The sequence below is a fragment of the Uloborus diversus genome, chromosome 5 (assembly GCF_026930045.1).
Source record: "Uloborus diversus isolate 005 chromosome 5, Udiv.v.3.1, whole genome shotgun sequence".
NCBI lineage: Eukaryota > Metazoa > Arthropoda > Arachnida > Araneae > Uloboridae > Uloborus > Uloborus diversus.
In genome coordinates, this window is record NC_072735.1 from 85,470,732 (window position 1) to 85,487,884 (window position 17,153).

At 33.4% G+C, this 17,153-nt stretch overlaps 1 protein-coding gene across 1 annotated transcript in view; it reads right to left on the bottom strand.

Moving 5' to 3' along the window:
* LOC129223446 (sperm-associated antigen 7 homolog) overlaps positions 1–17,153 on the bottom strand; it is a 44,230-nt gene that overhangs the window by 16,881 nt on the left and 10,196 nt on the right. Inside the window, exons 3-4 of the mRNA XM_054858062.1 lie at positions 16,039–16,127; positions 7,298–7,382 (exon numbers count right to left, since the gene is read on the bottom strand). Coding sequence (XP_054714037.1) covers positions 7,298–7,382; positions 16,039–16,127 — 174 coding nt within the window. The remainder of the gene's footprint in view (positions 1–7,297; positions 7,383–16,038; positions 16,128–17,153) is intronic.

A 17,153-nucleotide genomic window follows, 5' to 3' on the forward strand; every position in this document is an offset into this window, starting at 1 on the left:
TTGATATCAAGACTCTTGAACTTCATTTCTTTTGTGACGCAAGTATGAAAGCATTTGGAACAGTTGCCTACATGCGTGTTTTATCTCGAAATGAAGACGTTCGAACGGCCTTTGTAGCTTCTAAAAATAGAGTTGCTCCGATAAAATCTCTTACATTGCCTCGGCTGGAGCTCATGGCTGCAGTACTGTCTGCAAAATTAAGTTTTAATATTTTGAAATCCTTGAAACGTGACATTCCGTGCTATTTCTGGTCTGACTCGAAGATAACAATTTTTTGGATAAAAGGAATTCCTGAAAAATTCAAACCTTTTGTCAAGAATCGGATTGAAGAAATTCGCAAATTCACAGCACCTTCAGACTGTTTTTTTTGCCCCGGAAAAGTCAACCCCTCAGATACCTTGTCGAGGGGAGCAAAAGTTTCTAAACTGCTAGAAGATCCAACCTGGCTGACAGGACCGCTGTGGCTACAAAATTCTCCAGAATACTGGCCGAAGTCAGAAAATGATGAAGCAATAAATACAGAAGAATTGGAATACAGAAAGAAATCGAAGGACATCTTTCAGTGTGAATGTCTTGTTGAAGAAAAGGAAAATGCAATCAACATTACTAAATTTAGTAATATGGAGAAGTTGGTAAGGATTACAGCTTGGGTGAAGAAGTCGATCATGAAATTTAGAAAGATTTCTAATATAGAAAACACATTGACCGCTGAAGAATTAATTGAAGCTGAGAATCATTTGATAAGATTAGAACAGAAGATCTTTTTTAAAGAAGATTACGAATCCTTGAAGAATGGAGATCCGATTCAAAAAGACTCTGATTTGTTTAACTTTTTGCCATTCATGGATGAAAATGAAATTATCAGACTAGGAGGAAGATTAGAATTTGCTGAATTATCTAAAGAAGAAAAACATCCTATTATTCTTCCAAAACGGTCCTGGCTGACATTTTTAATCACAAGAAGAGAACATGAGAAAATGATGCAAGGTGGAACAGCTTGCAGTTTAGCTCGAATTCGGCAACGTTTCTGGATTCCAAAGGGACGGCAATTAGTCAAGAGTGTAATCAAAAAGTGTCTAATCGGCCAAAAATATCTTTCGAAGGCTTCTAATCAAATTACAGTTCCGTTGCCGCTTGACAGAAGTAACACCTCGCCTCCATTCTCAGTTTGCGGATTAGATTTTGCGGGAACAATTTATGTGAAAATTTTTAAAGAAGTTCGAAAATCCTATATAGTTTTGTTTACATGTGCAGTTACTAGATCAATTCACCTTGAACTCGTTAGCGATATGACTACAGATTCCTTCTTATTGGCACTTCGAAGATTTTTAGCTAGAAGAGGAAACTGTAAAATAATATATTCGGATAACGCGAAAACCTTTAAAAGGGCAAAAAAAGAAATAGAAGACTTATCAAAATTTATTTCTGACAAATTACTTTCGCAATTTCTAACTAAAGAAAGAATAGTTTGGAAAAATATAATTGAAAGGGCGGCTTGGTGGGGAGGTTTTTACGAGCGACTTGTGAAATCCGTAAAAGATTGCCTGCGGAAAATTGTAGGGAAAGCTTTATTAAATTTTGAAGAAATGTCTACATTGCTTACAGAAATAGAAACCGTCCTCAACTTGCGACCGCTAACTTACGTCTATAATGAAAATAGTGAACCTTTGCCTTTGACACCAATGCACTTCCTAAATTTTGGACGAGAACCTCAATATCCTATTAATTTCGCTGAAATAGTAGAAAATGAATCGAAAAGATCTTCACTTTTGAAACGGAAAAAATATCAATCTCTTCTTCTCCGGCAATTATGGATAAAATGGAAGCAGCAATATTTACTTGACCTCAGAACTGTTCACTCTTTGAATAATCCAGACAGACAACCTGCACTTAAGGTCGTGCTCATCGAAGAGGATTCTAAAAACAAACTGCTTTGGAAACTTGGAAAAATTGAAAGAGCGTTTCTCGGACGGAATAATAACGTACGCTCATACGAAGTTAAAACAGCTTCTGGACTTCTGCGGAGAACGATACAACACTTGTATCCCTTGGAACTTTGAACTTTTGGAATTTGAACTCTATATTAATTTAAATTGAACATTTATTTATATTGATATTTTGTACTAACCTTTAAATTTGGTACTTAATAATATTTAGCATAGTTCACTAACATTTTTAGAATTATATTTAATATTTGAAATTTGAAAATGTTTTGATTCATGCATATTTTTGATTTATTGATTTAATATTTTGTGTATTTGAAATTTTGAAATTACGATTTTGTAATTAATACATTATTTGAAATTGAGATATTGATGAACTCTTGAAAGAGTTCATGGTGGGGAGTGTGTGGAAAATTATTTGATTTGGAATGGCAACAGCTATTCAACGCTTCCTAGCATGAACTCGAATCAGGAGTTCAGTCGCCACTGAATCACCTTCGATGAATGTAGAAATTCGATGTGACGAAAGTCACCCCTTTTGATGGGACTTATGTTCCCAATTTTCGATACAAATTATGTGCACTGTATATACGTTTCAACTAACAGTTCTGAATTAAAATGTTTTTTCTAACCTTCAATTCGTTTGTCAATTTTTGAATTTGACGTGGCAAGTGTTTACCCACTGAATCATTTTACGATAAATGAAATAGGATCACTGCCAAACCACTTGACCGCGCGATTTCTAATATAAAATATCGACTAGGAAAATATTACGTAAGAATGGATTAGACCCCCCCCCCCCAAGTAAGGATATGTAGAGATTTTTTCAACCCCCTTACCCCTCGGGACTCTTACATAATTAATGAATGACCCCAATTGACTGAAAAAAGATTTTGCCAAAAGAAAAGTGAATTTGCATTTGTGGTTCAGTGATTTTTTAAACACCATTTTGTATGTATTGCCTTTATTTTTTCCTACATGACATCTAATCTAAACCCCAGTAAAAAAATTTGTTTTGTATGTTTTCAAAATAAATCTCGCATAGTTTTATCTTAAATTTATTTTTTATATGTTTAGAGCTGATATTACTTTTAGTTAATAAGTATATGAAAGAAAAAAGTTTGCATTGATAGATTTTATAAAATTTGCTTGTGCATTTTTTTTTTAAATCAATAAGTTATTTTAACATAAATTTTAAAATTTAATTTATCTTTCTGTGGCTACTTTTTTAAAGTGAGAATAATTCAATTCACTGCTGCATTAAAACTGTAATGTATAAATGTTATTATAAAATACTCACTTATGCAAAAACAAAAAGGCTTTATGACTAAAAAGTGGAAATCATAGCGAAACGTACTTTTTTCGCTATGATTTCGCTATGATGTTTCGCTATGATGCCCAATCTTATTTCTTTCATGACTGCTAAGTTGAAACCTTTTAACACTTGTATAAGTGCAATTTCTTCAGTAAGCAATTGATTTAAAAATAAAATCAAAGCATATGCAAATAGCTTGTCAAATGATCATAAAATTGATCCTGTAGAGTTATAGGGATGTAACACTGAGATGTACCATTTTCTACTTAAGTACAGTGAAACCTCCCTTAACGGTCACCTCTAATTAACGGACATTTTTGCAAGTCCCAGTCCCTCAATATAGGCCATTCCGTGTAATTCACTCTGAATAACGGACACCCCGAATAACGCACAGTTATTTCACAAAAAATTTCCTTTGTGATCGTAGCACTTCCGTTTTTTTTCTTTTCACAGAATATCTTAGTAACTGCTTGCCTTACAAAGCTTTTCATCCTCCATAACTGATATTCTCCCCCCCCCGTCATTTCCTTATCACTATTTCTTAAAATTAAAAGGGTGGTAATGGGCAGAGACAGCGATTGGGGCTTAAAAGTTGGGGGCAGAAAAAAAAAACCGAAAGACATGGTACTTTTTGTGAGCAGCGAAAAATAAAAAATAAAAAAAAAAGTCATAATTTTGTTACGGCTAGTTTTGAGAGTGTTGAAGCAGATAAGTGAAAACTGATGTCAGTCTAACAATTAACATACGTTTTTCTTAAGATTTTAATGAATTTTGTACACAATAACAATTTGAAAGATAAGATAAAAAAGACGAAACTGGGTGCTTTTTCTAACTGGGGCTCTCGGGAGATACATTTGAGCAGACCGGAGCCGGTAGTAGTCGGCTTTATGGCGCCGTGGTTTCATTGGGTTGTTTAATTTTTAGACATGAAAAAGATTTGCCCATATTCAAGGTCATATTGCCAACTGTCAATCATGCAATAGTGATACTCGAGATAAAATAAATAATTTAACCATAAAAAAACTGCACAAGTAGAGAATTTTCGGAAGCACTGAAATACAGTAAAGAATTGAAAAACTTTTTCCTGAGCAAAGGGGACACTGAAGAACTTGCTAAGGTAAATGATTTAAATATTTATATTGAGAAACAGGCTTGTAATGCAAAAAAGAGATGTCAAACTGTTTTAACTGATTACTTTAATTGATTAAATGCTTTTTAAGACAAGTGTGTGCTGTACCTTTATTAAGAAAAAACAGATTAATTACTCTTGACGTAAAATGTAGTAAACCTTTTGCAATTGTTTCGATTGTGTTCTACAAAGGGAACAACAGCCCATTTTGAAAAAGGTAAATTAAGTAGTTCTTCCTAATAGCGGACACCTCCCAATAGCGGACAAAACTTCTAGTCCCTTGACTGTCCGCTATTCGGAGGTTTCACTGTATTTGTCAATTTCTGCGTCATCTGCTCCAGTTCAACAATTGTTTAGCATTGCAGGAAGTTTTTTCACTTCTCAAAGAATGAGAAAGAAAACTGACATCTATGAAGCATTAATTACACTTAAATGCATTTAATTCCTTTTCTTCCCCAATTGTTAAGTTCCGTATCTTTTATTTACACTTTCTGCGTATTTTATTACATTATGATTTTTCTGCACAAAGAACCATACAATGTTGTTTTTTTAAAAAAATAGCTGCATATCAAATTAACTGATGCTACATTAAGTAGTTGAGACTACAATGCTGAAATATACTACACTATTTTCAGAAAATATAAACTAAAATGTTGAGCAGTTTATAAGTTGTTATGGAATGTACATGCACTTTAAACTATCTAGATGTTTTTTATTTTTCTTATGTTGCTCCTTTCTTGCAACAGCGCCATAATTCAAAATACATGTATCAATAAATAATCTTTTGGTTAATACTGAACGGTAGGAGCAATTATCTCTATAATATTAAATCAGAAATCATAATTTTCAACTATCACGTCCTTGATGCAAATGAGTGATACATATAAATTATATTACAAGTCTGTAATCTTAATCGATTATGTTTGCTATGTAATCGATTGCTGTAATCGTAAGTACGTTTTATCAGAGGATTATAATCGTAATCATTTTTTTCGTGCTCATAACCATAATCCTAATTGATTACATTCCTTCGTAATTGACTCCAAGCCTGGACAGTACCAACTAGCATCGTTTTTTTAGTAGTTTTTCCTTCGTTGAGGCTTTGCATATTTTTTTTCAGCAATCACATTGCTCATTGTTCTAATTTGAATGTTTTGAATTCCTATGTGATTTTGCCTTCCCCCCGCCTTCCTCTGCAGCACCACCGTTGACCGGGCCCTCCTGATGCTACTCCGCTAGCGAAAACCGTCTCTATGTTGCGTCCATATCCTACACACACACAATCTACAAACACACATCTATACACACACATACATACTCACACACTCATGCCTGCACACAGACACAAACACACCCGCCTATATACACACACATTTGTGATTGCGAAAAACAAAATTTAAATTCAAAATGTCAAAATTCAATTTTTTTTTTTTTTTTTCCCTTCTTTTTTTTCTGTCAAACAGGTTTTTAAGGACTAGAGTTCCCTGATAATTAATGGCTTTCCTTCTAACAATTGGTGTTTTTTCATAATTTTCTCTGGTGTTGGCATAAGCTCCTGAAATGCTGTACTTTTTTAATTGAGTCAGCCGCACATTGTCTTTTTCGTCGTTCGAACTAGAACCGTAAACCATGTGGCAAAACTTTTCAAAAGGTCTGGTTAAGTCACCACAGTAACACTGAACCAAAATGTAAATAGTTGTAATTACTTATAAACATCCATAACATATTGAGAAAGACTTAAAATAAGATATAAAATTCTTGAACAGTGTTACAAAAACAAAGGAGTATGATAAGGCTTACGGTCAAATTTAGTAGGTCTTATTAGCCGCTGACATCGTGTATAAAGAAATACACAAAAATACAACAATTGGTTCATATATATTATATTGACAAGAAAGATCGATAGAAGCATTAAAAACAGAAAACTAAAGAACAAAACTGTGTATAAAAGAGTTATATTACAAAAATGTAAGGTTCAGTAGGTTGATTTTTTTTATTATTTGTTCTGCACAGCCGCTTTGCGCAAACGAATCATGTCACACTCGTCAAAACAAGTGAGCAACATGCTGCGACCAGTATGAAGTGACATCTATGGAGTGTTAACTACCTACGAATGCATTTTTTAGCAGCTACAAGCATTCGAATTGTACTTTTGTTGTTTAGGCTTTATTAGCTGACAGGCCTTAATACCTGCACCTACCTTAATTAATTGTTTAATCTCTTTTCCAATTGCGGATCAATTCTTTTCCAATCTTTTTTAATGTTGCAAAAATGTTTTATTTTGCATTTTAGACAAGGGAGGGAAACATCCTTCCTCTTTTCAAGAAGCTCAGCTTCTGCTGGTTTCTGTTAAGCTGCAAAATTTCATTTTATTTCATTTGCCTTACTTTTATACCTATAATGAATAACTAAATTATGACTAAAATTGAAAGTTCTTTAAGTGTTACGATATTGATGTAGCAATAATAAAGCTGAAAGTTTGCATCCCTGTTACGCGCATAGCGCCTAGACCGTTCGGCCTATTTTCATGAAATTTGGCACAGAATTAGTACGTAGCATAGGGTTGAGCACCTTCAAGCGATTTTTTGAAAATTCTATTTTGTTCTTTTACTATTCTAATTTTAAGCTCATTTTACAGAGTGAATTACCATAACATAGACCAGCAAATTACCATAACTTGGACCAGCAAATTAACATAGCATATTGGCGAGAATTTCATCATCCATTATTTGTAAATATACAGGCAAACAAAATGACCTTTTAATTTTTTACTATAGGCAAAGCTGTGCAAGAAAAATACTTGAAATTACGTCTTTTTTACTACACAAGAATCTAATACAGTTAGATAAAGTAATAACCAAAAATCTATGTGATGAGATATGGAATTATAATTGTATTTATATTTTTTACCTTTTTAAAAATCATGACATATCTATCTACTTCTTCTTCTCCAAAGGCAAACGTTGATAAACCTGCTATATCAGAAACATCATGGCTATAGAAAAAAAAGTAAATAAAAGAATTAAACGCTAGATAACTATTGAGTTGGGGTTGGGGGAATAAGTTCAAAGAGTTTTTATATTTTCTTTGTTTTACATCAATTTTTTGCTGTTTGGCAAAGTGTACAGTATTTAATCGATAAGGCTCATTCTGCTGTACAAAACGTGCTAACCGTCTTTTTGAGTAATTTAATTTGTAACAACTTTTTAGGCTTAGAAATGGAATATCCAGAGGTAAAAATCAACATTTTTGACACCTGCTGTTCTTTGCTTTTCATTGAGGCCAAAAAGCTACTGAAGCAGTTCGGTACATTTGCAACGCATATGGAGAAGGTGTCATAGGTGAGTCTACACAGGGGTGATTGTGACTCCATGAAAAAATACCTGAACTTTTTTCCAAGAAGAAAAAGTGTTTTAATAGGCATACATATACACATTACGTGTATGCACACATTATTTATATACATAATTATTTGTTGGGGCTAAAACTCGAAGTTTTAATTGGACTTAATATGTCCATGTGCATGAAGAGAATTAAATTCTTTTAATTTTTCTCATTTCTAAAAATTTTTCAAAGAATGTTTTATTTTCCTCCATTGTATCTGAATCCTTAACCAGTTATTACATTCATTTTCTAAAAGTGCATAAATATTTCAGAATTAAATAAGTTTGGGGCAAAAGGGGCAGAATATATTACGATCACTGCGCAATAGGGCTAGGCGATATCCGAATTTTAATGCCACGATATATCGCCCTCCAAATATCGATATTTTCGATATATATAAGTCGTTAAATTCAACATTTAATGGAGGGGGGGGGGGGACTGTAAAGCCTATTACATAAGCATCTACAACAGAGAAAAGCCATAGGCCATCTTGGTGAATAAATATTTTAGCAATTTAATCTAATAATATAGTTATAGCAAGGATTTTCATGTGTTTGTGTTGGGAGGGGAGGGGAGGGGGGGGGGTCATGAAGCAGATTATACCTCAGAAACTTTTGGAGAAATTAATTTAGAAGAATTTAAGTCTTTTTATTAGTTGGTGGCAATTCTTGAGGGAAAAGGGGGCTTGGTAAAATTGAGGGGGTGCCATCGCAGTCGGGGGGGGGGGAATGGGCAACCCTAGTTACATCATCTGCATATTAAGATATGCAACAGAGAAACGATATTAGACATCTTGAAAAGAAAATATTAAGGGGGAAAATATCAAGTAACGCTCCTTTCTCTTCTTATCTAGCCTTTATTCCATCTCTCACCCCAGCTGTTCTTCAATAATTACCATAGAGATTGCAAAACATGACGGTAGCTTACACTTTATACCAAACAAAACGTCTTCAGTTTGGACTTTCGGCGTTTCATTAAACATCACCCTAAATTTTACCTAAAGAGGGTTTTTCTGAAAATATAGGATGGTTCCGGTATTTTCGAAGATGAAGATACCGGAAATCAAGATGTAAATACCGGAAATCCGGTAAAATACCGGAACACAATCACCCCTGTCTACAGCACAGAAATTATGTGCAAACGTTGAACAGGGCAATTTCCACATCGACAACTCGCCCCACAGCAAAAGAATTTCTGAATTCAACAGGGAGTGTATGGTGTACTGGGAAATGCTCAAAAGGAATGTCATGGTCACCGAGGAACTCTACATAAACCAGCTACACTGCGTGAAAGAGGCTATGCAACTCAGAAGACATCATCGACAAGACCAAACGCTACTCCTTCACAACAATGGCAGGTAGCACAAGTCATCAAAGCCATACAGCAAGAGCTTGAATGGGAGGTCCTTCAGCATCCACTGTATTCTTCAGACTTGGCACAGAAGGATTACCATATTTTCCGCTCCCTGTTGAACAATATGAGGGGTGTCACTTTTGATGATGACAAGGATCTTAAAAACTGGCTCAACAATTTCTCCCATACCAGACTGGGCGATTTCTGGAGGAACGGCATCGATAAATTGGTTGAGAGGCGGGAGGAGATCTTAAACAGCAACGCCCAATACAAAAATTGATATAAATTGATGCTATTATTAATGATATTCTTTAAATGAAAGCCTTTAATAAAAACTCTACGAACTTATTCCCCAATCCAATGTGTAAAGATAAATGTAATTGCTATTTTACGTGGAAATCAAAGCAAAAAAATAATTTTAACGACTGTTTTTGAGTAAAACTAGTAGAGGTTTATAAGCATATACCAACAGTCTGGTTATAACATCCAAAGACTACAGTTTTGTCCTTGCTATGGACTCATCAACCTGGAATAGTCGAAAGCAGATGCTCACTGAAGCTGAGATCTCCTGAAAACTTGCAGTTAAAACTAATTTAACATACCAGCAAGAGGCTCTGCAAGCCATGCTGCATCTCAACTCATAAAATGAAGGTGAAAACTTTGGGCAATCAATTGCAAGTTATTGCCCTTAAGGCAGGCCCGTCATTTAAAAGTTTCTTCTCGGAGGGGGGGGGGGGGGAAGGGCAAAAGGTATGTTCTCAATGTATTTTATAGAGGAAAAACATCAAAATACATGCAAAATTCATAATTATATTTTGTTTTTAAAATACAGAGGAGGTATCAATTGACTCTCACCTCCCTTCTTGTTCTCCCAAAAGATTGGCCTACCTCAAGGCCACCGGAAGGAGGTAACTTTATACAATATAAATAGACCTCGTTTGACACTTTAAAAAAGACTTCTCATTAAAAAAATTTTAAATGTGACTCCATTTTGGATTTGCTGTTAAGATTTTTTCTTTTTTTAATTTTATGTTTTACCCACTATAATAATCTTAAAAACCCCAAGTTCAGTGACCTCAAAACATTTAGAGTTAAATCACTTTTATCTGTTAGATGCCAACATTTCTAGAGCATTATTATTCTGATCCTTTCAAAAGCCAATAGTTGAAACTAAAACAGTGCTTGAGGGATTATAGCTACTTTATTTTACTAACACTTGCTTCATTTGGAATTCCCCCCCCAGGTTAGTCAAGTCATTCAAGTTTGTCAAAGTGAGAACACTGCCTAAATGCAAATCCATGATAAAAATATTTTACAAACATTTTTTTTTTCTTTTACTTCAGAACTTAAACTAAAATTAGAGTTCAAGATATAGCAAAAAAAAAAAAGATGAAAGGAATTTTTGTTCCAAGAAACGAGAAACTACTTCTAAGTGTTTCCAAGGGTGTGGTAGGCCCTCCCCTTTATCTGCATCATTTTTTTTCCCACATTTTGGTAATTTCTGTGACAACAAGCAGACTTATTTCTCAGTTCAAATAGACAGGCAGAGCTCAGTGGGATCTCATCAAGCAGGTCATCTTAGCTCAATGGTTGCAATCGCGTCCTTTCGGCGTCTTTGGTTGCAATCAGTATTGTTTCAAAGTTTTCTCAAAAACTGCCCTCGCAAATTGCAATGAAAGAAAACTCTTCAGCATTTTTATCAAATAACAAACAGGGAGCAATTTCTATGCCCCTAAGAACCATTCCAAACTAAGGTGTATTGCTGATCAAAAGGAGTCCCTTAGATGGGAATATTTCCATACTTCATCAATTGGTACTTGATCTACAATCTCCACTTTGATGAAGAAAGAGTCACTAATCTTGATTGTACCTATCAGAAATTAAAAGATTTGATGTTAAACATCAACTAGACCGGAAAATTCTAATTTTTAGTTACTAGCTACTGGCCAGAAGAACCCTTTAGCCCACAGGCCATTTTTTCCCAAATGCAAAAGAAACCAACACCATCCCCCCCCTCCCCCACACCACCAAAGGTAAAGGCCTATCTTTCTTCCTTATATGTTAAAAACATGCACATTGAGCTTTTACATATTGAATATTTAGCATATTTGGCATATTTTTATGGGTTTCTTCGATGCCATGTATCAAGTGTAATATAAGGGTTTTTCTCTAATTTTCTGCAATCTTTAGCATCTGCTTTCGTTTTATTAGTTCTTTTCACTTTCGAAATAGTACATAATATAAATCATATTGTTCGAGAATAGATTTTTTTTTTTTGTATAAACGTGTTCTTATTTAATTGCATCAATTCTCATGTAGTATTGAACAATATGAAACAAAATACATTATCTGTGATTATGAATTGAAAAGCATTAATTCAACAAATAATCTTACTGCAGATAATAGACTGAAAAATATGACTGGAAAGAAAATTGGTTACAATAAAAGAAATTCATGAAAAAAAAAATATATACTGTATATACTCTTGTATAAGTCGACCCCCCCCCCCCCCCCCCCCACTTTAAGGCAGAAAATCGGGAAAAAATCGAAAACATGCATATAAGCTGAGTCCCTACTTTCTGAAAAAATTGATAGTGTTTTGTCGCGAATTTGGAATTTAAACACCATAAAAAGAGAAAAATATAATGTGCTGAAAATTTTTAGGTTAAAAAGCGACCGATTTTTATTCATTTGTACAAAAAGGGTTCGCTTCGACGATCGTGATTTTTGTAAAGAATTTGATTTTGCTGTCACAATTTTTGTCACTTATTGCTATTATTTTGTTTTAATATCCATAAAAATTTATGCTGCAGCCATAATACATTATTTTAATCAAACGAGCATTAATTAGTAACTATCGGGAAAATTCGTGAATACAGAGATCTCACCCTTTTCGTGTAGTTGGCCGTTTACTGTAAATATTTAGTCTTTATTTCATAGTTAGACTATGTAAAATCATAGCAAAATGTAAGGATTTACTTCTTTAGCATTTCTTAAGAGAGACTAAAATCTGAAAACTGTTCATGTTTTTGAGTTTTTTCTAAGAATTGTTCTTTGAAATCTTTCAGAAATTCTGCCCCATAAGTTGATCCCATACTTTGAACCTCATTTTTTGTACTAAATTTCTCGACACAAAATGCAGGAAAAAAGTGGCTGGTTGTTCTTTATTTATAATTGCTTTGCTTTTTTTTTTTTTTTTTTTTGTACTTGCAAGAAGGCTAGTCAATATTTTCGACAGCTCTGATCTAAAAAATTCTAAATTTGTTGTTGGGTATAATCTAAATCAAACTTAAATCTTTCTCTTGTACACTAAACATGTTCAATGAGCTAAACTGATGGTGCTTTAAAAATTCGCTTGAAAGAGCATCAAAATTATGTGAAAAAACAACAATTAAATAAGTCTAGTATTGCTCAACATTGTTGGGATTCGAATCACTCTTTTGATTTTAACTCTTATCAGATTATCCAAAAATGCCCCAATTCATCAGATCTTGACTTTTGGGAATCCTTTCATATTTTGAGGAACAGTTCTAACTTAGTTAACGATCTTAGTTCAGTTCCATATTTTTCTAACATTTGGCTCCCATATCTTTAATACTCCCCTTTTTTCCCACTCATTTTTATCTATCCTCCTTTGTTTGTTTTTACCTTTTTGTCTTGATTGACACCCCCCCCCCCCAATTTTCTTCTATTTATCTTTATTTTTCCTTTTTTCGAATATTGTTTGTTTCTGTTTATTTTATTTCATGGTTTTCCATTCTGCTTTTCCTTTCTTGCGGTTCACGGTTACTGACAATTTCTTTTCTTTTTGTTTAAGCTTCGGCTTAATCCTTGTCCTATTGAATTCTTTCTTTCTGGGTTCGTACCTAAGAGAAAGCTCCTGGCCTTTGCTTGCATTCCTATTGGTTCCTGATCGCTTTATAACTTTGTCATTGGTGTTTGGCTAATCCGCTGTTTTTATCTTTTAAGCTGCATGCTTATCTGCTCTTGGCTTTTGTCGGATGTCTTTTCATCCATAAGCTCATTATTTTTTGCATTGAAAAAGGCGTTCCCTGTAACGCCGAAACACGTGTCTGCTGTAATTTACAAATTTGTGCTTCTACTTACGTTGTTTGTTCTGACTTTACTATTCTGCACAAAGGTATTTATTTATCTTATCTTATGATGGTTTATTCGTCTGATAAAAGCAATGACAGAGATCCTGAGTTTCTACATACTTGGTGAACCATGCTACTGGAATTAACTAGAATGTAACCTATTACCACAGCATCTGTAACAGCCTGCACACATATTGAGACTTTACAAATAGGTTGATCAACATAGACAAAATTCAAGGTACCAATCATTTCTTTAAAATGATATTTAGTGATTGACAAGGTCATTTGAAGGTCTTATAGCAATCATATCTGCCTTATCAAAATGACAAGGGTGAGGATGCATTTTGCCATTTAGAAGGGATTAATATGCATTCTGTTTGCAATACATAGCTGCATAATCAACTCTCTAAACTCTGCACACCTTGGGATCAAGCAATTTGTGAATTTCAGGTTTACCCTTAGTTATATTACTATAGTCAAACTATGTCTGATTATTGTTTCGATCAAAAAACATTGCTGAAATATAATAAAGTAATAAAATAAAAAAATATAATCAACTAAAAGCATTCTATGAAGCAAGTTCCTTTTTATGCATTTTAAATTAAACAGTTAGATATTTGCAATGCATCACAGTTTTCTTTCTAACATTAACTTTAATTTAAAGTATACTTAATTTAATTCAGTTGATCAAAAATTATAGTAAGGGGACGTGGGGCACGTTGGTCCACTTTTTTACTTTTCTTTTTTTTATTTCGCTAAAAAATTTAATGAGCACTTCCATTTTCTACAATAGGTTTCACTAAACACTTCTCAACACCACAGATTTTTTTGGAAATGTTGAATTGATAAACCTTTTTTACATTACTTTTTTAATGGAACCTCATAAAGTGGTCCAATGTGCCCCACAGGTTGGGGTACCTTGGTCCGCCTGGTGGGGCACGTTGGACTGCATAACTCAAACAACATTTGTTATAATTTTAGTGATAAATACTATCAAACTTTGTAAATACTTTATTCTCTTTTGTGTGCTGAGTGAAAAAAAGAGATGTGAAAAAGATTATTTATCCATTAAAGATCAATATAACATTAACCTGATTTTAATAGATAAATAATCTTTATTAAAATACAGCAATAGTAGTATAGAATTGTTTTTTAAAAATCAAAGGAAAAATCAATTATTGAGTATTCATGAGACAATTAATGCAGATTAAAGTTAACTAAAATTGCCTTACATGATATCTGGGAATATAAAAGTGCTACTTCTTGAGCTTTGGAAGTAGCACTTTTATTGGACTGGCTTTGGAAGGATGTCATATGTTACTTTTATGCAAAGTTACATCAAAACTTGCTGGGGGGGGGGGGAGTTCTTTCTTTCTTCATTGCATAGCATGAAACAACTCCAAAAAGAAAAGAATCCTGTTATACACCATATATTTCAAAGAAAAAGTACAAACAAATTGACAGCTTTAAGCTAACATATCTTCGTGTTCTAAAATCAAAATTAGATAATCTTAAGTAAAAGTATATTTTTGTATTTCTTTAATTAATATTTTGCGTTATTTTGCTGCTTGTTTGCAAAAAAAAAAAAAAAAGTTTAATACAGGAACTTTTTTATAGCATGTATTGCATATTTTACTCTTAGAAAACAATGCGGTTGTTTTAAAATTTTAAAAGTAATTTTTTCTGAAAGAGCATGCTTAAAAACATGGGATATGACCATTTTTTAAATAATTTGTTTAAGTTTAATATTTTTAAAAAAATTACTTAAATCGGTACGTTTTCATCGTTTATGTTTCTGCCCGATGACATCACAAATGATGAAATGTCAATGTTGCCATTCACAGACTAAAATATTTAATTCACATCTTTACTCACGTGTATTGGCAACAATATGGTTGATAGCAAGCGCAGAGCACAATTTTGATTTGCTTGTTGATTATCATAATGTGGAACCCTGGTAGAGAGACTAAAAAATTTAAGTGACTAAAAGTAGTAATTTTGACTGAAGGAAACAACCCCATTGTCTGCAAAAATTTTGAAGTATATTTGAAAATATAAATAGCAAAAAAAGTGCAGATATTAAATATATCTTTTGGTAAAATTAATTTAGGATAATTTTGTTAAACAATTATAAAATATATCTTTGCTTTTTTTGCCCTAAGTTTTTATTATTATTATTTTGAAGCATGTGTAACATGAAATGAAATGAATGTTATAATATACAAACACTTAGAATATTGTTATAATTATTGAGATTTAAGAGAAAAAAAGTTTTTAAATTATAGTGGGCTACATTGGTCCAATCCAACAAGCCCCACAAAGAGTGAACCAACCTACCCCATGTTCTTGGTCTGAAAGAGTGCTGTCATATTTTTTTTCTTTTTGACAAAAAATGAAAATTGCCAATTATTATGAATTAAAGGAAGTTACTTTAAGAAATCAGTTCAATTTTTTTCCCCACAAACTTGATGAATACCATTAAAAAATAAAGTTACAGATTTCTGAAAATTACTCAGGACTACTGAAATAGCACTTTCTGGAATAAAATTTGTTCAATATAACTGTATCATGTGATTTCATTACAGGATTTGTAGGACCATAGATGCTATTTGTTGGTCATAAAATAAAAAATATTAATAGTATTTGAATAATTGAGACCGGTCCAGCATGCTTCACGGTCCAACATACCCCACTTCCCCCTATTATCATTCTAAAGCAACAGGAAATTAAGTGTTTTAAAATAGTTTCAAAATGTTTCCTATTTAAGCAACTTATGGCAGTTAGCTAAATGACTGTCTGTTCTAAAAACAAACTTACATAATGGTACGATAGACTTTGTCCATAGGGGGAAACTTGTGCTTATGCTTTTCTGGATTTTGTAAAAAATCATTGATTTCTTTTTCAATCTAGAATAGAAAATGATAGTTAAAAACTAGTAAAATCTAGTACAAAGTTAAAATGTTATTACCAGAGCTTGGATTTTATGCACTAAAAATCATTAAAATATGCATGCAAATATGCATTAAAAATGTACCTAAAATATACATTGAAAATTTAAAAATATGCACTAACATTTGTTTTTACTTAAAATTCAGAGGGAACATGATTCAGTTGCTTAAATTCCCCAAAATGAAAGACGTGTAATGGTTTAAATTTTTGCACGGAAAGCTGGATGAGGGATCATTGTTTTAAGTTATATCAAATCTCAGGCTAATTTGGAAATTAGGAAAAATTATTACTGCAGTAGAGTGTGTAGTGGTAACTTGGAACAGCTTACAAGAAGAGGCTGCAATGAGTAATGAGGTAAATAGCTTTAAGGGCAGTTCACTTATCGGCCATTCGTTCCGTCCATCCCGTTTTTTGACGTGACGGACTGCCGACGAAAACAGAGTAGCATTCACATACGGTCACCACACATCAATTACATGGCTGAACTCGCCCACCAGAGAAAAGAGCGCGCTACTTGGCAGGAACCAATGAAATGCTGTTCTACTTTTGACGGCCGTCAGATATCAAGGTTCTTCTGATCGAAACAGGTCCCGTCCATGACGGCTTGCTGCCATGGCAACCAGCAAAGAAAACTTGATTCGGGAGGAAAGAAACGTGATGGACGGAATGGACGGCCGATATGTGAACAAGCCCTTAGGAGGGCCATTGATCTTCATTGGGTACTAATAAACTGAATAGGACCAGCCTAGCTGGGCCCACACATTTGTATTTGTATTAGATTTGGTTCACTCTTCAAGATACTAGAGCATTACAGAAGATGTAAAGGCATTTGAAGGGTACTCAGAGTCATCTTGTATGGTCATTTATTAAAAGGTTAATATGTCAAGATATAAATGTTCTGAATTTTTCAGAAGTAAGAAATCAAGCAGTACCTTTCTCAGATAGCATAGTTAACAATATTCAATTATAAATTGTGCTCATTT